This window comes from Ciona intestinalis, chromosome 14 (genome assembly GCF_000224145.3).
Source record: "Ciona intestinalis chromosome 14, KH, whole genome shotgun sequence".
NCBI classification, from domain to species: domain Eukaryota; kingdom Metazoa; phylum Chordata; class Ascidiacea; order Phlebobranchia; family Cionidae; genus Ciona; species Ciona intestinalis.
Window position 1 is genome coordinate 1,877,736 of NC_020179.2, and position 20,506 is coordinate 1,898,241.

At 34.8% G+C, this 20,506-nt stretch overlaps 5 protein-coding genes across 6 annotated transcripts in view; 4 read left to right on the forward strand and 1 right to left on the reverse strand.

The window, feature by feature from the left end:
- LOC100178607 (monocarboxylate transporter 14-like) overlaps positions 1-2,931 on the reverse strand; it is a 6,754-nt gene extending 3,823 nt beyond the window's left edge. Inside the window, exons 1-3 of one of the 2 annotated variants that reach the window (XM_018814817.2) lie at positions 2,554-2,931; positions 1,625-1,988; positions 1,405-1,548 (exon numbers count right to left, since the gene is read on the reverse strand). In XM_018814817.2, coding sequence (XP_018670362.1) covers positions 1,405-1,548; positions 1,625-1,814 — 334 coding nt within the window. In that variant the 5' untranslated portion in view covers positions 1,815-1,988; positions 2,554-2,931. The remainder of the gene's footprint in view (positions 1-1,404; positions 1,549-1,624; positions 1,989-2,553) is intronic. The other variant, XM_026837696.1, reaches the window with a different exon arrangement.
- A 3,237-nt stretch (positions 2,932-6,168) lies between these two features.
- On the forward strand, positions 6,169-8,391 carry LOC100182514 (replication protein A 70 kDa DNA-binding subunit). Its single transcript, XM_002127903.4, has one exon. It carries the CDS (start codon positions 6,217-6,219, stop codon positions 8,038-8,040), a length of 1,824 nt encoding a protein of 607 aa, XP_002127939.1. The 5' UTR covers positions 6,169-6,216; the 3' UTR covers positions 8,041-8,391.
- On the forward strand, positions 8,381-9,268 carry LOC100180172 (coatomer subunit zeta-1-like). The gene has a single exon (XM_026837699.1). The coding sequence runs from the start codon at positions 8,415-8,417 to the stop codon at positions 8,943-8,945; it is 531 nt and encodes a 176-aa protein (XP_026693500.1). The 5' UTR covers positions 8,381-8,414; the 3' UTR covers positions 8,946-9,268.
- Positions 9,269-9,288: 20 nt separating this feature from the next.
- Positions 9,289-10,836, forward strand: LOC100180973 (methyltransferase-like protein 22). Its single transcript, XM_002122183.4, has one exon. The coding sequence runs from the start codon at positions 9,335-9,337 to the stop codon at positions 10,217-10,219; it is 885 nt and encodes a 294-aa protein (XP_002122219.1). The 5' UTR covers positions 9,289-9,334; the 3' UTR covers positions 10,220-10,836.
- Positions 10,837-10,849: 13 nt separating this feature from the next.
- Positions 10,850-20,506, forward strand: part of LOC100183323 (integrator complex subunit 7-like) — a 12,360-nt gene continuing 2,703 nt past the window's right edge. The window contains exons 1-17 of the mRNA XM_026837628.1: positions 10,850-11,041; positions 11,638-11,767; positions 12,400-12,546; positions 12,922-13,106; positions 13,497-13,567; positions 13,896-14,024; positions 14,502-14,636; positions 15,088-15,193; positions 15,799-16,022; positions 16,750-16,910; positions 17,381-17,492; positions 17,965-18,102; positions 18,365-18,582; positions 18,959-18,965; positions 19,321-19,509; positions 19,959-20,062; positions 20,492-20,502. Of these exons, the coding sequence (XP_026693429.1) occupies positions 10,990-11,041; positions 11,638-11,767; positions 12,400-12,546; positions 12,922-13,106; positions 13,497-13,567; positions 13,896-14,024; positions 14,502-14,636; positions 15,088-15,193; positions 15,799-16,022; positions 16,750-16,910; positions 17,381-17,492; positions 17,965-18,102; positions 18,365-18,582; positions 18,959-18,965; positions 19,321-19,509; positions 19,959-20,062; positions 20,492-20,502 (2,119 nt within the window). The 5' untranslated portion in view covers positions 10,850-10,989. The remainder of the gene's footprint in view (positions 11,042-11,637; positions 11,768-12,399; positions 12,547-12,921; positions 13,107-13,496; positions 13,568-13,895; positions 14,025-14,501; positions 14,637-15,087; positions 15,194-15,798; positions 16,023-16,749; positions 16,911-17,380; positions 17,493-17,964; positions 18,103-18,364; positions 18,583-18,958; positions 18,966-19,320; positions 19,510-19,958; positions 20,063-20,491; positions 20,503-20,506) is intronic.

Here is a 20,506-nt window from a genome sequence, read left to right on the forward strand (position 1 = left end):
TGTAAGATCAAGGTTGGCTACATTAGCAACTAAAACTGAATTTTCTCATCGTGTTTTCAATAATTAAAACAGCCTATTAAGAGTCGGCGGAGTAGGGTTATATATTACTGTAAATATTTTTGTTTACTACCAAAGAAAACAAAATAAAACATGTTTCGTCTTATCCCACATTTCTGTATATAGTACCGTGGGGTAAAATGAAACATCTTTAGCACAAAAATTCAAATACCCTGATCGTGTTTTGGACAATTAACTACGGTCTATATGGGGGTCGTAAGCATATGGTTTTATAACTCTTTAAATGTTTTTTGTTTACTACTAAATTAGATGAGAATATGGAATAGAAATGTGTCTCATTTTACCCTACTATATATATAGAGAGAGATTGCCCAATTAAAATGTTGGCATTACCTGAAGAATACAATGTTTACAGATTTGGTATATAATACACACATATTTTCCATACATATAAACAGTAGGGTGGGGGAGGATGGGACACCTTTAACACAAAATAACCAAATATCCTGATCGTGTTTTAAACAGTTAACACCGGTCTATGGGAGTCGTGAGGATACGGTTTTTATAATTCTTTGAATGTTTTTTGTTTACTACTAAATGGGACGAGTAAATACAGTCAAAAAGTGTCCCATCTTCCTCCACCCTACTATATACTAGGCTATACGATGGAAGACAATGAAGGAATACAAACAAAACTAGATAGGAAACCGTATACGTTTAACCACAGTACGGAGAAATGGCGCTTAAAATCATAATACTACGTTCATATATATATAGATACATCATGTCATTGTACAGTTTGGCCAAGCTAGCATGTGGTTTGCATTGTTAAAAAAGCTTACGTGCGACCGATACACTATGAATAATGCAGTATACCCAATTCGGGCTTGGTGTATGGCTTTTAGCGTGCATAACGCACGTTTACCTCTACATGGCGGTTATATTGCGGTAAAGGTAACAATGAACAATACCAAATCGCGTGTTAGAGTTTCTTTAATGTTAGAAGGTTAAATTAGACCATTGAAACCAGCTCTTTATTTATAGCGAGCACATACACAGCGCTTTACCGATACAAAAGAGCTCAGGTTTCGGCCGGGTAGACATTAGCCTGCACGCTACCCGGATGTTTTGTACATATATATATGTATATATATGTATATACAGTAACTTGTATACTTCAATTTTATAACGTCATAGTGTGTACATGGATACAATTATAATTTTTAAATTGTGAAATACGTCAAATGTTTTATGTTACAATCGATGCGTTTCGGGTTAAACTATCTCGTGGTAAACAGGAATTTAATACGTTTCCGCTCGCCTGAATACAAAGTGCTTCGGTTAAAACTAAACACAACGCCCTAAAAACTAAACCTAACGCCCTACCTGCAACAAGACCAAATGTAAAGCAAAGTGTAAGAACAGATTCAGCGAAGTAGCTAACGGCGATCCCAAACGCCATTATAACACCACCGCAGAAACCAGAAGTCCTTAAGCCGAACTTGTTAACAATAGGTCGAAAGAATGGACCTAAAAGCACAAGTCTTTAATTAACAATTCATTTTAGTTACGTAACACTGATGAATATAACACAACCATACTTAACCTGCAAAACAGCCAATTGTCAATGGTAAACTGCCTGCCATTGACACATAACTGGCTGGTTCATTGAAATAAGTCAGCCAACTTGAGTAAATTACACCAATGGCGTACAATAGCCCCCATGTTAAGCCATTGATCACAGCAGCCATACATAACACTACCCAACGAAACTTGTATTTTTCTCCAAGTAGCATTTTCGTAAATAGACTACACTCTGAAAGATTGAAAAGTATAATAAAATCATTGCTACGACCATGGCCTACTCAATATTGAGTAGGCCATGATATACGGTTTACATATACTTGCTAATATCTTTGTTTTTTGGTCTGAGTAAAACTTGTCATTTCTGTCTGCAAAGCGCACTTTAACTGAAAATGTGCCATAAAGAAATAAATTAACTGAAAAGTAAACATTGTATCTTCAGACTTCACTACAGTGACGAGCACAACATCTTTCGAATTAAATTCTGAATCTAAATGCGGTGTTTGCCTAAAGCTCTAAATCGTAGTAGCATGTCTGATTGGAAATTACTTTGGCTAGGTCCTAGACTATTCTGTAATACCATATAAGGCATATAGTATGTAATACTATTCCAATGGGGAGTTTGTTAATACAATCTACTTTGGTCGAAGCTGTGCTTTTGGTAAACTATCTAGGTGTGTTGTTGACATGTTGTCAGAAAGCCGGTAACGACTAATAACACTTGCTTTGCCAGAAACCGGAAACAATCGGTTTACAGAGCTTCGTTTAGCATGGTCTATAAATACGTGTGTAGGTTCTGGTGTATGTTATGATTATGTAGCTTGAACGTTAAGAAAGCTATCATTAAGTTAGCCGGAGGCAATGGTTCTTGGACAACATAGGCTAAAGTTAATGGATAAAGTAGGTATTTTAAAATCTTTGGGTATTAATTTCTATTCAAAGCCCACTTACCCAACACTGCATTTCTACAAAATTTCGCTTTGTTGACTAAACTTAAAACTAAAAACAACCGATCAATTTACTACTGCTCTTTACCTTGGTACATTCTAGCATCCTTTAAATGTTTAAATAAAACAAAACTACGACGTTACACAAGCAATTTCTACAATACAATTGCTATACACTCATTGCGTATTGATCAACTGGTGATGCGTAACAACACATCTGGCATGCCCAACGTCACGTCAGGAAACGACGCTTGTGTTCGCCATTACGGAACCCACAGAGCTTGAATCGCCCATACAAATGCATGGTCGGTGTGTGTTTATTCGGTCTTGTAAGCGATACAAAGCTAGAAAACACATCTAGCGGTTGTTTTAACATTTAAAATATAAGTTCTAATATAAATCTTGTTATATAATATTAAATCCAAGAATTAATTTCTAGTAAATCAGTATTTTAACTGGTTTTCAGCGTACAGTGTGGTTTAACTGGGTACTTTACGTTGGCGATTAATACTAGCAGCAATCAGCATAGTTTACATGATAGTATATGCTCATACCTACGGATCTACAGAACCATTATATATTACATTTATAATCCAACATGAGTGACTATGAAGCTCCAAACTGCTTAAGTACTGAGCAGATAATGTGTTCGCGGTTTCCGATTTCATAAACGTAGAAAGGGTGGTTTATTATTATTAATTCAAGGAGAAGACCAAAAATAGTAACTCAGTATTGTTATCCTTAATGTCATTTTAATATTAGGAAAATTTTACCAAGATACCCTAAGTTTCGTTGCCGGGTATATAGGTGTTAAGTTTGTGAGCCAAAAAGTAAAGTCACGGCAATTTACATGTAAAAACTGCCGCTAGATACACCAGTATATGTTAATGTTATGCGTTTTTGTTTGTATTTTTATATTTTAAACATGTTCTTTTATGTTTTTGATTGGTATACTTGACATTTTCCTTTTTTTACTTTAATTGATTGAGTGTTTAATAAAAGTTGATTATTTATGTGAAGTTTGGTATTGTAATACGATATAACGTTAGTGGAAAGCCATTTTTACGCGCACAAGTGCTTAGTTCTTAAAAATACGCAATATTTAGACGAAAAACAGTACTCAGCAATGATAAAATGCTATGCCGTGGGCTCCGTAATGGCTGCGACTATGACGTCACAGACGCGCGACAATGGAAAACAAAACTCATTGCTTTTATGAATGCCCGGTTTAGACTTTCAATTCATATACACATCTTGATACCCCTTTACTGTCCCGAGAAGTTCTAAATATATCTTTATTATTGATTGGTATTTACCGTTATATAACACGCAGCAATAGGTATAGGTCATTGCTAACGTTATTTAAATTTAAAAATACAAATGTAAAGCCTATTTAATGTATTCAGTAGGCTATGATAAATGACATAGTTATAACCTGTCTATACTGAATACATGACTCAATTATGTGACCTACAACAAGGAAAGTAAACTGTAATGATTTTATGCTTTTCGGTTTCACACACAGTACACCTTAATGATCATTATACCCAAATCAAAACAGTGTTGCATGCGGTTTGTATTGAATCTCCTATCTATTTATACGGCAGCTCTGCTTATATAAAGGAATAATCTTCACAGTTCTAAGTAATATTATTCCACAATATTACCTGTTCTCGGAAGAATTGCCAATTGTTATCAAAAACTTAATTTGCTTGTATGAAAAATAAAGGTACCACCACAATAAGTATAGCCTATAGGCCTATATAAAGATCTTCTTGTATGGTCTGACAAAACAAACGTTCCCATTTGACCAAACTGCGCCGGCGCGGATGCGCTCAAAAATGTTTCAATTTGTCAAGGAACAACCGTTTATAAAGTCGTTGAGTAGGCTAAGGGAAGACTGGGCACCTTTTGATTCTTTCTCCTCGTTCTATTTGGTAGTAAATAAAGAGCATTCAAAGAATTATAAAACCGTATCCTCACGACTACTATAGAGTTATAAACCGTTATTTTTGTTAATAATTTAAAACACGATCAGGATAATTGGATGTTGTGTGCTAAAAGTGTCATTACCCCGCACTTAAAAGCGGCTGGTTGAGCACGGTAGTGGTCATATAGATCCTTTTTCGTCGAACAGTTGTTCTTGGCTTTGTTGTTGTTGTTGTTGCTGATAGGGCGATTTTTTTCCGCACTTATCCTAATTCTCAATTCTAGCATTTTTCTTTAATCTCTTGATTGAAATCAAATCGTAATATATATTTATAATTTTTAGACTAAATTTTCAGATTTAAAACCGCACAATTAGCGTGTGTGCACCAAAGCGTAGACGAGTGCCTTTTTCTTATCGTTATCTTCGGTATAAACACCGCGTCTCTCGTTTCTTCGCTCTTTTAGTTTACCGCTCGCAATAAATCATTATGCAACCGCCACAATATGAATAATATTAACTTCTAACATTACCTATACTGCGTGATTACGGTTTATCCAAATTCACAAAAACGAACGTCTTTAAGCGACGACAAGTTTAACTATAGTGTAAGTTTACATGTCAACATATAGTGCAGGAGTTGTACAAAGCGTATTTACACATATTCTTTACCTATCTTTCAATCCTTGTACGTCCTTGTACGTCACCAATGGCGACTGAAACCCGCTTTGTTGGTTACTTTTGATTTGTTCTGATCGATCTCAGTCGACCATTGTAGTGATAGGGTTAATTAATACTATGCTAATTAGTTTATACCGTGCTCATGCATTAGATCTGTGTGATCTCTTGTTTTCCGCACTTATCCTAATTCTCAATTCTAGCTTTTTTCTTTAATCTCTTGTTTGTGACATTTTAGTCATTAAATCCGGATCCTTTTTTTTCCGAAAAATGTTTGGTAAGGTAAATAGAAACTGTTACACGCCAGATTTTTACGCCTCTTCACATAAAGAAAACACAAAGAAAACCGAAAAAAAAGTTCGTTTAAACTCATTGCCAGTCACTGTTTTTGTTCAATCTTGAACACACAAAGACGGCAGTTGGAATACTCGGTGTTTATACGACTTTGGTAAGAACTAAATATATATTTTACGCTCTGTTTTAATACACCCCTCTTTGCAGGTATAAGATTTTTGTTAAACTGTTATTCGAAGTTTCGAACACGTCACTCAAAACCCCGCGCGCGATTAAAACTCATGCGAGAAAGGTAGTGCGATGTAAAAATAGGTGCATTATCATAGCTATATTGATGTAATTTTTAAAATAAAACAAATAATCAGTTATAGTGAGAATTTGTTCATGCTTTCTGTAATGTTTAACAATGTTAATTGTGGATAATAAAAAATGGTTACTACTTTTACAAAATAAGACTTCGTTCCTGTTATCCGTTGTAACCTGTTGCAGCTAATGTTAGCGCCAGCAATTTGATATGTTTCTTTATTGGTTGCTCGATCCTCCTGTTTTGTAATAAGTTGGACAAAATTTAGCCACAGAATCGTTACAACAGTACTGTTACCGCGTTTACCGTTTACGAAAGTTAAATTTTTGTGATAATGAAGATTTTTCCCACCGAAACAAAGCCTAAATTAAGGTAACGGAAGATTCTTTACTAGTACCGTTTTTTGTTTTAGAACACCAAAGTTAAACTGAAATATATGTTTAATTTAAAGCTTTTGTGTTAAAATGAGTAGCAGCATAGCCCTAACCCATGGAGCAGTGCAAGCCCTTTTAAGAGGTGATGAGGTTTCCAACCCTGTCCTACAATGCTTGAGCTTCAAGAAAGTACAAGGCCCCAACATAGAGCGCATTAAACTGGCATTGTCTGATGGAGTCCATTCATTTGGAACTGTCATGCTGGGAACTAATCTCAACCACTTGGTAAATGATGGAATTTTAGATGCCAATTCAATTGTTAGGCTGACGCATTACCAGTCACCTAAAATGGTGCAAAATGGAAAGAAAGTTATTATCTGTTTGAGCTTGGATGTGGTTCAAAGTGGTAATGAGGTTGGAGAACGGATTGGGAATCCTGTTAATTATGCCCAGGCAAGTGCAAATGATGGAAGAGCAGTTCAAAATGAAAATCTTAAGCCAAACCAAAACAGAATGCCTGCTTCTGCAATGCAGAGTCCGAAACCGACTGGAAAAATGTCGTTTGGTGGAAAAGGTGACGCTCCTACTACGCCTGGTGGTACACAGACCCGTGTTATGCCCATTGGAAGTCTAACACCCTATCAAAATAAATGGGCGATACGTGCACGTGTGACGCAGAAGGGAGCTATGAGGGAATGGAAGAATGCAAGAGGAGAAGGGAAGTTATTTAGTTTCACAGTTTTAGATGACTCTGGTGACATCAAGGTGACCTGTTTTAAAGAGGAGGCAGACAAATTTTTCAGTATGGTTGAAGTTGGAAAAGTGTTCTGTATTGCTAATGCTACTCTCAAACCTGCGAATCCTCAGTATAATAGCACAACTCATGATTATGAAATGACTCTTCGACGGGACACAGTTATTACATTGAGTGAAGATGACGATGCAAAACTGGTGCCAAAAATTCAGTATAACTTCAAAAAAATCAGCGAACTTGGAAACCATGTGAATACACTTGTTGATACAATTGGAATCTTGAAATCGGCAGAAGATTTAAGCTCCGTTATGATTCGTAGCCAGAATCGAGAAGCGAAAGTAAGAAAAATTAATTTGGTTGATGAATCAAATGCAGAGATCCAAGTTACCCTGTGGGGACAAGAAGCCGAGAAGTTTACTTCAGAAGAATCAGCCGTAGTGGTTTTAAAATCTGCAAAAGTGTCTGATTTTGGGGGTTGTTCCATGTCTACTATTGGCTCCACAACAGTCACAATAAACCCAGATATACCGGAAGCGTTTAGTCTGAAGCAGTGGTATGAAACTGGTGGCAAGTCGCAGGCCACTCAAGTCCTAACAACAGGTAGTGGTGGCGGTGGTAACATGGCTGCTAACTGGAAAACATTGGCAGATATTAAAACAGAAAATCTTGGTACCAAAGAAAAACCAGATTACATAACAGTTAAAGCTACAGTTTTATATTGCAAAAAAGAAAACATCCTCTATCAAGCTTGTCCGAATGACCAGTGCAACAAAAAAGTGGTTGATCTGCAGAATGGCAGCTATCGGTGCGAAAAATGCAACTCAGAAAGCCCAAACTTCAAATACAGAGTCATTCTAAACATGCATATGGCTGATGAGTTTGACAGCACCTGGGTGACTTGCTTTCAAGACCAAGCCGAAATTTTGTTGAACATGACGGCTCAACAACTCGGAGACCTAAAAGACACCAACGAGCAGGAGTATGAGGCGGCTCTGAAAAGTGTCGACTTCAAAAGCTATTTCTTCAAGTTAAGAGTGAAGTCAGATAAGTTTAATGATGAAGAACGCACCAGAGTCACTATCATGAATGTTTCTCCCATGAGCAACGTGGATTATATCAAGAAGTTGACAACTGACATTGACAAACTAATGAATCTGTGAATTTTTAACTGTATTCTCTTATTGCCTCTATTGGTTCAACTGCCATTCAATGTTTTGCTGCCATTTTTTAAAACCTTAGTAAACGATTATTATCAATGAATGAATTAATGTACTCAGTTCGGCTTGTTTATTGTATATAAGCCAATATTATGTTGATATGTGCTTGGAAATTTTTTGTTTCAATTTTTTCAGTTGTTCCCTGTACGTTATGTTGTTAACAGTTCTGACTGTTCCTGGCTTTTTTTCTAAAACTATTCCTATTTTGTATAAGTTTTTTTATACCGGTAGTATGAACTGGCCATTGAATTTCACATCTTGGTTTAAGTTAACTTGCATTCTGTTCCCATTTAGGATTAGGATAAAATTAGGTAAAAATGGATGGTGTTTCACAACCCTCTTTGTACACTGTTAAGGCCATTTTGATATTGGACAACGACGGAGAGAGGTTATTGGCAAAGTATTATGATGATACCTATCCTACTTTGAGGGAACAGAAGCTTTTTGAGAAGAATGTCTTCAGCAAGACTCACAAGTCTGACTCTGAAATTGCTCTACTGGAAGGCCAGACTGTGGTGTACAAAGGAAATGTGGATCTTTTCTTTTATGTCATCGGAAGTGCTCATGAGAACGAGTTAATGCTCATGTCGGTCCTCACTTGCCTTTATGACTCAGTAAACCTGCTGCTCCGGAAGAATGTTGAAAAGAGGATCTTACTCCGACACATAGATAGTGTCTTCCTGATTGTGGATGAGATAGTGGATGGAGGAGTCATCATGCAGGTTGATGGAGGACATGTCCTGGATCAGATTGTGATGCGGGGAGAGGACATCCCTCTAACAGAACAAACTATCACTCAAGTTCTACAATCTGCTAAAGACCAAATTAAGTGGTCTCTCCTAAAGTGAACTATGGTTTTTCTCTACATAGATATGCTTTTATTTAAAACGAATGCAATAGAATATTTCACTATATGTATTTTACGATCTTTAGGAATCTGTATTACTTGACAACAACAAAATTTCCCAGACAAATTTGTTCGTGTTTTGTTAAAAGCTTCATTGTTATTAACTAAAAGTAAAAATTTGGTCAAATAATTTTTTTTGTATTATATATAAACTTCGGATTGAACCTATAGTGAAGTGTTGTCAAAGAAATACTTTATATTATATATTATATATTGTATAGAGTGGTGTGATATATGAAATACAAATGTAATGATTAGACCTTACTCCCATCTGTTTATTCTAGGGGAAATTGATTAGAGACATCAGCTATTTAAAATGTATTAACAAAAATGCAGGCTGCTCAAGCTGGAGAAGTCGTTTTATCAGATGTTCACTTGTATAAGACGGTGGATACAGACGGTGTTGTAATTACTCGATTTCAATTTAAAGTATTAGCAGAAGACAATACCAAGTTTAACGATGATCTAAAATATGACCAAGACGGTGACATTGTCGTGTCTCGGTCCGATGATGCCCGTGACGTCATTACCATACGTCATGAGATGTGCACGGTTCTCGAAAGCGTGGGTTTGCAAGTATGGAGAGGGGCCTTGTTAATGTGCGACTATGTTAACGCAAATACTGAAAGTTTCGCAGGAAAAGAAGTCCTGGAATTAGGTTGCGGTACTGGTCTAACTTCCATTTTCGTTGCCCAGTTCGCCAAAACTGTTTATGCAACAGACCACGGCGAAAATATACTTGCTCTGTGTCAAGAAAACGTAGATAGGAATGTTAGTTTAATATCCGCTAATATGCACGTTGTCGATCTGAACTGGTTTGAATGTCTTCCCGATGACCGAGTAAATCCGAACATCCTTTTGGCTTGTGACTGTATTTACGATAATGATATGACAGACGCCCTGTTTCGAACTATACATTGCTTTATACAGCGAGCTAAAACACAAGCTGTTTCCAGCAAATCTGCGCGAGGGCACCCTTTGTTAGTAACATATATTCCCTTAGAAAAACGACTGAATTTCACGACAGAAGATATGGACGTGACGTGTAAAGAATACGACCATTTCAAAATTTGTTTGAACGAGTTGGTCGACGGTACAGACACGCATGTGAAATGTGTTGTCAAACAAGTATTTCTTAATGAAATTCCTGCATGCTTTGATTACGACAGATCAGAACAACTGGAGCTATGGATAGTAGAAACATATGTTTTGTAAAGTGTACGAAATGAATGCCACTTTTAACCCGTGTTCCGACAAAAAAGGGCACCGATAAACAGAACGGTTGTATGAGCTGCCTATACCAATACGGCGCGGGGGCGAGCAATAATACCCTTTTTGCATGGTCACTTTTATGCGCATAAGTACTTGTAAAAACTAAGTTAACACGCATAACGTCATAAGCGTGTCATCTGCTGTAGGAGGTTGGTTGTTACTCGCATTATGCGAGTAAAGAAAAGTAAGGTGAAAGTACAGTTTTACTTTTAAGAGCCTAATCTTTTTTAGGTATTAATTTTATAGGTTTTCGTTGGTAATAGCACCATAAAGTATTAAAACTTATTTTATAAGCTAGATTTAATAATATTGCGCTAAAATAAGCTTACTCAATGTTGATACGCGCATAAACCAATGACCATGCAAAATAGCGCTGTTAGCGAGTTATCATATGACGAGTTAATGCGGATCGTTATTCGCATTAACTTTTTACCATGCAAAAAGGGTATAAAGGTCTTTGTTGTGCCATAGTTAAAGTACTGTATCAGAGTACACTAAACTTGATTCTATAATACACGACCAAGTTTTTCTGGTGGCTTGCAATAAAATCGCAAACGACATGTAAGGGGATTTCCCTACCTTGAGCACTTAGCCGCTTACACATTTCATTTTAAATAACTTTGTTCAAACCCGTGTTGTAAGAGTTGCATTGCCTGAAACTGTATCTGTGTAATTCAGCATTCAAGCTACTTATTCATTAAAAGAGCAAAGTTATGGACGATCATCAGCAAGATGCGAATTCAGCTTTAATGGAACTAGATAAAGGTACCGTACATATAAATAGAGCTGTTTGAATTTTTGTAAATACTTTAATAAAACCTAACTATATTTTGCATGCACTTGAATAACGATGTCGATGTTTACATTATATAGTATGCTGCATATGTTAATTAACAAACATATGTAAATGTAATACTTAAAGTTAACCTAAAAATGTCTTGCGATAAAACAAAATCTGGTACAACTACAATTAAGCATTTTTTTTAAGGAGAAGCAATTTCAAGTATTATATTGTAGAGTGAATGAATATAAAAGCTTTATGTGATCCTCGCAAGGCCGGAAAACGACAGTCGTTATAGCATGGGTGTTCTAGTTTCATACACCTCGTGCCAGCCACGAATGTTTCTTTGTTGGTGATTGTTTTTACTTTTATTATATTTCTGCCAATATATACAACTCATTAGTTACCATTGGGTTGGAGCAATTGCAGTTAAGTGTCTTGCCCAAGGACACATACGCCTACATTGGTAGCAGTGACGAGTCTTGAACCCATTACCTCTGGGTTAGAGGTATTGCCCTAACCAACTGTGGCATTTAGTAGAATCGTATAAACAGAGTATTATTGCTAAAGTCCTTTACAGGTTTAAGAGCACATAAGTTGGGTGAACGATGTGAAGCAATTGTACGATTCCCAAACCTGTTTTCAAGATTTCCATTCCCTATCTTAATCAACTCTGCTTTTCTTAAGTTGGCTGATGCATTTAGAACAGGGTAAGAAAATATTGTTACTAAACCGCTAATCTGTTTAAATGATTGAATGTCTCTTTTTTTCCTCAAATAGTGGGGCAACTCTAACTTGTAGAGAATTTTTCTGTATGGCTGACTATTTAATACCCTTTTCTGGAGTTGGAACTATTGTAATAAAGCATCTTGCTTGAACACATTCGTACAACGATAGCATCGTTTAACTTTGAACCCAGTATCCTCTAGTTATGAGTTGAGCTCTAGCCACTCTGTACTATACTGTTGGATAAATGAACGCTATAACAATTATTATCATAAAGAAATATAAGTAGATAGTTTATGCATAGGCGCCTAACTTTTTAAAAGTCAAGGTGCCCCTAAGTTTTAAAAGATTTATGCCGGCGAGAGCATGAACTTTTTTCTTGTAACATTATTAGCTTTTATTTGGGAAATGGACTGATCATTGCACTATCACCACTGTATAGTGTTTATTTTAAGGCATGTTTGTAAGAAAGGCTATTAAAATGCATTTATACTGGGTACTAATGGGTACTCTGATTTATTTTCAGGGTGTATACGCATACCTTGCATACCCATGTTAGGCGCCTATGATTGTATTTGTATATAATATAAATAACAAACAAAGAACAAAATTTCAGGAACAATTTTCTGAAGCTGTGTGTTTTGAGAGTTGCACACCAAAGTACAAAACATTTAGACAAAATCTTAAATGTGGATGAATTTATGTGTCGGCTTTACAGTGTCATACATAGCAATGATCCATATGCAAGAGCTATTACTTTAAGGTATGGAGTCTTCAGTCAAGCATATCCTATATAATATTTTATGATAGAAATCAAAAAAATGTTTTTCCTTTTTTGTTTGAAAAAATTAAAACTGTGGACAATTAAACATGTTGCAATTTATAAAATAAAAAAACAGGGGTGAAATTTTACTTGCATAACATAAANGCTTTGGTCTTTTATGGGCCACAAAAACTATAANNATAATACTTATATTTGTCTCTTTGATTATGGTAGCAAAGATTTAGAAATATTTTAAACGAAGTACAGGATATAGCGATAAAACAACAATTAATAAGTGAATATTGAAATTTAACATGTGCACTGCACATTATGCCCTTGTAAAATACAGCATTAAATCTTAACATTTTTACCCAGGATGCTAGGCAGTGTGGCTTGCATTATAAAAGACAAGAAGAATGCCCATCACAGCATACAGCAGGGCCTTGATTCCCATGATAGAGTGGAACAAGATGCAGCGATTTACGCCACAATCCAGTTTGCTTCTCATTCCCATCAGTTTGCATCCAGTATTTGTAATAAGATTGCTGCCATGTTACAAGGTAATTTCTAATCTTCTTTTTTTTGCTTATATACTTGGCAACGTTATGGCGAGGCAAGGGATCTGAGATTTAGGCCAGAGATGCTACATTAGTTTATAACTATAAGATACAGGAATCAAAGCTCTACGCTGCTAATATGGTAAGATTGTAGCTGTATTTAGGTAAAAACATTCTGTAGCTACTGACTGTTACTTAGTGGTCACTGATGCCTGTTTAAATTAACCTTACCACAAGTTGTATAGAACCATGCTACTGTTTGATGTAGTATATTTTTGTCTAATATTTTTGATGTAGTATATTTTTCCCCAATATTTTTGATGTGGTGTATTTTTGTACAATATTTTTGATATATTTTTGTCCAATATAACCAAATAGTGTACACCTTTACAGGATTATCTACTCCACTTGAAGTAAAGTTAAAGCTGATTCCTGTGCTTCAACACATGCATTATGATGTACAGGTAAAACTATCAAGCAAACACACAACCTGGTACTGCTAATGCCATATCTATTATATTATATCATAAACAGTAGACGTTCACATTAAAACCTAAGGTTATGGTCTTTCAATCAAATATAAACAGATAAATAAATTATGTGATGTTATTACCTTACACTTTACCAATTAAATGTAAATATGTTTTTAACTGTGAGCGTGTTTTAACAACTGTTGTTTTGTCGCTATATCCTGTCTTTTCGTTTAAAGTATTTCTAAATCTTCGCTACCGTAATCGAAGAGACAAATAAAGGTATTAATATTTATATTATTATTATTCAAACTGTTGTTAGATTTCATCCAAGGCGCGTAGTGTTCTTCAAAACCTCCTTCCATCATTTCCAGCACAGGATTTTGTCCTTACTACTTTAAACACTCTCACAAGTCTCTCTCTTCATTCACTTATTGATGTTTCATCACAGGTAAAGCTTTTTGGTTTTTTCTTGCTTTTTTTAAAGATTTTTATTAGTTTGTGACATTGCTTATAAATATAAAGGTAAAGCTTGTTTTTTTTTTCTTTTTTTCTAGATTTTTTTTTAATTTGTGACATTGCTTATAAAATAAAGGTAAAGTTGTTTAAAATTCCGTTAACTGGACTGGAAACTACTTTATATCTAAGCTTAAGATAGACATAATGCAGGAGCAAACTGGGTAACGGTTCCCATGCTTGATGTTCCTACTATTTTACGTTTGTGTCCAAATCATGAATCCTAGAAAAATCAGAAGAAAAAATGCACAAACTTGTATATAAAAATATTGCACACTTTCAAAATTAAGATATGTATAAAATATGGCACCCACACTTTATCAGGACAGTGGTTGTCATGCCACTAATACTACTTTACAAGTGTGGTAATCTTGGGACCTGTCTTAAATATATTTCTTTTTTTGTTGCTTAGGTGGCGCTGTTGCATCAATATTTGCGTTGTGACCCAAGAGAAGCATTGAAGCGGAACTCGTTGATAAACCTGAACGTCCTTGCAAGTAAAGCCCCTCATTTATGGAGGAGTGAGGATAGTTCTGCATTGTGTGAGGTAAGATATGAATGAATGTAACTTATTTATGTTTGAGTGGGGTAGGTAGCAATGAAAGTCATCATAACATGTGTGTTCTATTTCTTACATTTTATGCGGCTTATAAGTTACCACGTATGACGTATTTAACTTTTGTGGTGATTGCTTTTTTGTGGTGCAATTTTTTTTCTTTATGTATAGCTGACAATGTCTCATTAGTGACCACTGGGTTGAAGCAATTGCTGTTATGTGTTTTTTCCTTAGGACACTTACGCCCACAATGGTAGCAACGACGTGCCTTGATCCTGTCAACCTCTAGGTGTTTTTTACCCCATTTAAACCACTGCCAAAAGTAGTAATAAAATTTTCCTACTGCCTGTGAATTAAACATAAACCTACAAGTCACAGTACCCTATTTCCACCAGTAATGATAAACCCATCAATTTAGTACAAAAGTATTTTACCATCTCAGGCTTACAAGTTATCCACATTAGCTGATTCATTAAAGCAAGGAATTCTTCAAGTTCTCTGCACTTTAACTGATACAACATTACTTGTACAGCTTGATATACAGGAAGGTAACTGAATGATTTTTGTTTTGGTGTGTGTGTATGATTGGACCATGAACAATATATTTTGCTCTCTGAAAAAGTTTCTCTCTGAAAAAGTTCCTCTCTGAAAAAGTTTCTCTCTAAAAAAAAAAGTTGTTGATAACGCTATGCATAAATACGCGAATAGGTTTAATTTTTGATTCTCAAAATGCTAATATACTGTTTTTTAATGTGTTTCTTCAATACACTTATTTTTTCAACTAATCTTTCTGGTTTATTATGGAAAGTTATAGCAAATTTGTTAAAGTGTCTAAATCCTGAAAATTAAAAAATATATATTTGATGATTACCCATAAAATTTATTTTTTATTATCAAATGTTATAATAAATAATATAATAATAACTTTATTTGTCCTTTCGATTACAGTAGCCAAGAATTTAAATATTTTAAACAAGAAGACTGTATATAATGACAAAAACAGTTATTAATGTAAAACACACTTACTGTTTAAAACATGTTTACATTTAATTGGAAGACATTAAGCGTGGCCGCTACACCTATCAGACAAACAAGCCATTTAGATTAAATTACTATCAAGTTAAAACCTTGTTTTATATTATTGATGAAACAGATGGTTCTTTGGTGAAGCTATGTCGCCAATGTTGTTACGATGCTGATTTAATACAAGCAGCTCTTGCCACAAGATTGTTTGTTTCTATTTCAAACCATGCTCTGCATTCTAATGAACATAACCATGCTATTTTGGCAACTGAAGCCATGGAATCAGCTGAAACCTTACTGCTCACATTAGCACCTTCCAGTAATGCAAATGCACAAGATAAGAGAGCACTTAAGGTAATAGGAATGAATGAATGTAACCTGATTTATAGCGTTTCCGAAAAACGTTATAACTCAGGGTGTTTATACACCTCCTGTCAGCTTATACACCTTTTGACAGCTTACGAGTTACCATATATGTTACTGTGTGTTAATAATTTTTGGGAGATTTTTTATGTATAGCTGTTAATTTAGACAACCGAGTAGTGACCACTGGGTTAAAATAGTTTGTTGCTACGTGTGTTGCCCAAAGACACATACGCCTGCAATGGTAGCAGCGACAAGCCTTGAACCCATTACCTCTGGGTTAGAGGAAGACACTATAACCAACTGTGCCTTGGGGTCGGTAAAAACATTAGTTAATATATGTGGAAAAAATCTAAAGTTTTTAGTTTTATCTGGGCTTTTTAATAGTTTGTAGGATTTACATTTATTAATTTAAAGTGATTTCAAGAGTAAACAACCATTTTGAGCAGTTAGAAATTTTTAGAAGGGCAATACTTATTTAATGTATTTTTTGAATATTGCAATTTTCTATTTTTGTTGGAAAAATAAAAATGACAAATACTTTGCGTGCAGGTTAGCAAATTAATGTGTATGTCATTACATACTTTTTAATTTCGATACCGTTTTGTTACAATATCTTACAATGGGCCATCTGAGAAGATGTACAAAATAGTTGGGCAGCACTGCTAATTTCTAATTATCATGCACAAAAAAAATTGAATGGCATCACTGTTTTCAGATAATTCTTCCTACCTTGCAACATTTAAGCTGCGACAATTCGGAAATTGACGTTCGACTCGCTGAGGACATCATGTGTTTGCTTTCTAGTGAAGAAATACCAATCTGCAGCGACACAAGTAAAATTTTGCTTGAAACTCTTGCGTCTCTTGTTACCACTAGGTAAAGTAAAGAGCAGATTTTGAATTTTTTGAATTTTTTTTTGAATTTGATTGAAATTTAAATGATAGCTGTTTGTATGAATCCGAATAAATTTATGACAAAGAACATGTATGGAGAATGAAACTTACCCAAAACAAATGAAATTGTTGTTCTTTTCACTGCAGAACTTTAAATTACCTTTAGCTATGCCTATACACTGCTAAGCTGTACTGGAATCTGGCTTGTATATTTTGCTACTTTACTTTAACTAATTGGCTTGCAGTGGCAGACATGCAAGGGTAAACTATTTCCCCCAAAAAAACATAAATTTTTAAAGATCTGAACGATTAAAGCTGTCTATATAAATTTATTTAAAAGCATGGTGGCTACACCCAGCAGAAAAACCAGCCATTTATATTTAATTATTATTAAGTTAAACTTTTAATAGAAACAAAAAAGATGGTTTTTAATTAAGTTCTCATTTAAAACAGTTCCACACCAAATATTTTACACCACCTCACTGGAGATCTTTTCAAGTTGCTAAAACTCACAACAGAAGAAAGTGCAGAACATTCAAATACAGACCACGCACAGAAAAATGCTGTAAGTGAAACTCTATATAGAAGTATATACTTTATATCATTGTGGTTGCGAGCGTATGTGTCCTTGGGCAAGACACTCAACGACAAATGCTCCAACCTGGTGGTCACTAATGGGCTGTCCAAATTACCAGTCATACATAAAAAAATAATCACCCACACAGTAACATACATGGTAACTCATAAGCTGGCATGAGGTGTATTCACACCCATGTTAGATCAACTGTCGTTTTCTGGCCAGGCCAGGATAAAGTAAGTAAGTTACATATATATATCTATATATATAATTGTTGCCCATTCATAAATAAATGCTTTATTTCTTCCAATTAAGTCTAAATATGTATTATAACTGTAAGCGGTTTTTACAACTGCTGTTCGTCGCTATATCCTGTCTTTTCATTTAAAATATTTATAATCTTCCCTACCGTAATCAGAGACAAAAAAGTTATTAATATTATCATGAATATTTTAAACAGACCCTAATCTGTGTTCTGCTGTTTGGGGCAAACAATAAGAAGAAAAATGTCAGGTTTTCAACCAAGTTGTTGGACACTATAGAAACACCATTAAATAATTGGACTCTATACAGAATTGCACGCCAAGCTTCAAGATTGGTATATTATTAGTATAAATTAGTTTTTACAGTAGGCATATTGTATGAACCCATTTTGTATGTAGGGTATACAAACAAATTGAGTAGTTTTTTCCAATTTTTTTATTTTTTTTTGGAAGTTCCATTCACAGACACACTATATTTAGCTCTTTTTCTAGATGTAGCTTAGATAAATCTGTGTGATAACGACTGGCGTTTTCCGGCCATGCGAAGATAAAGCAACTTAGATTCACATCTACTTGCATTAAAACTAACATATTTAGGGCCAACACGAAGTTGCTCATTCACTCTTCAAAAAAGTTTCCAACACTGTGGCATCTGAGCACCATTACTTCTGGTTAACTGGCCTTGCAGATCTTGCCTTTGCTGAATCAACTATTAAAGAAACCTCAGTTATTGGTCAAAACTGCTCTGACAAAACCGTGAAAAATTTACATAATGCAATACATTGGTATCCACCACGGCATTACATCCACTTACGGTAAATACAGTAATTTTTTTTTCCGCCCAAGACCATATTACACTATTACTGACATGAGGTGTATGAAACAGGACACCCGTGTTTAACAACTGTTGTTTTCCAGCCGTACGAGAATAAAGTAAGTTTCATTCATTCACTTCAATTTTGCTATATAATAACTATATAATAATAAATTTTAATTGTTTCTTTGTTTATGGTAGGGAAGATTTAGAAATATTTTAAATGAAAAAATAGGATACAGCGACCAAACAACAGTTGTTAAAACACACTTAGAGTTAAAAACTTATTTACACTTAATTGGTGTACGGTTATAAGTTCACATAATTTAATTATCTATTCATATATGATTGAGAGACCATATAATATGTATATGTAGGTTACTGGTAGGGATGCACATTACAGAACTTTGAATCCTTTTGTATTTGAATCTAACTACGGATTTCGGTATTCTGTTAATAATTTTGAAAAAAAAAAGGTTCTTGTGTTTGTGGGACTTTTGAGAGAAAACGATTTGCAGCATCTTTTTAAGGGTTGCTATACGTTTCGACTTTGCCGTTTTGGCTTCATATCTTAGGCTAGAATACCTAATTATTCTGTAATGTGCATCCCTAGTTATTGGACCTATTCCTCAAATACAATCGTTTTTAAACTGTAATACAGCATATTAAAACCAAATCTGCTGTTTTAATTACATCCAATTATACAATCATTATTTAAAATCCTGATTAAAAATTGCAGGCTGCAGTTACCCCAAACCACCCTCTAACTTTCCAATGTGAATACGCCCGTTTACGTAATGAAACACTGCAAGCCCATGCTCAGTTACTAAGCGCGTGTTCACTTATCCGTACTTGTCCCCCATCTGCCGCTGCAGCATCACCTACTGGTAAAAAGAACGGAGACCAGAACGAGATACTTATCACAAGAGTGAGAATTTTAAAACCCAAATGTTTAAATGTTGTGAAATCAATAAAAAAATGCAATTTTAGCCTTTTTACTCTGTAATGACATCATAAGAATATAAAAATGTTCTTTTTCGTGCTATTTAAATTTGAAAGCTATAAAAGCATTAGGTTTTTTATTAAACGTTTATTTGTACTGTTTTATTAGAAGTAAACAATACAGTTTTCTAGTATCTCCAAATAATTTATATATGTGGGGGAAGATGGGACACCTTTAACACATATTATCCAAATATCCTGATCGTGTTTTAAACAATTAACAGCGGTCTACGGGAATCGTGGGGATACAATTTTATAATTCTTTGAATTTTTTTGTTTACCAGCAAATGTGATGAGAAAATAGAATAAAAGATGTCTCATTTCCCCCCTATCCTAGTATATGTTGCGAAGTCTTTAATTTATGCTTCTTACCAGATGAAAGCTTGTGCAGACTGGTTTATGTCGGTTGAAACCGGTTACAGCAACCTGCATATGACCTCATTTGATTCTGACCCAAAGACATTGTTAAACATTGACCAGTGAGTATGTTGGTCGCATTATACACCAATATGAATGTAATGTAACTTACTTATTCTCCCGTGGCCAGAAATTGACAGTCGTTAAACACCGGTGTTTTGTTTCAAACACTTCATGCCAGCTTACAAGTTACCATGTATGTTACTTTGTTGGTGAACATGGTAACCAGATAAGTTTTAAAATTTGCTTTGATTTTGTATTGTCACTTTCAAGCATCTGAACCAGTCTCTTGCTAAATTCTTCTATATTTAAAAACACACTTGTATAGTTCAAAAATATACTTAAGGATACTCAAATAGCAAAGTTTTGGTTACCTTAAAAATATACTAATGCATATTTTACTGAAGTATATATATATATATTTNTTATTCAAAACCTGAACATAGTTCTAAACTTGGTATGAGTTCTCACATAATTTTATCAATTTACAGGTTACAGCAGAGTTG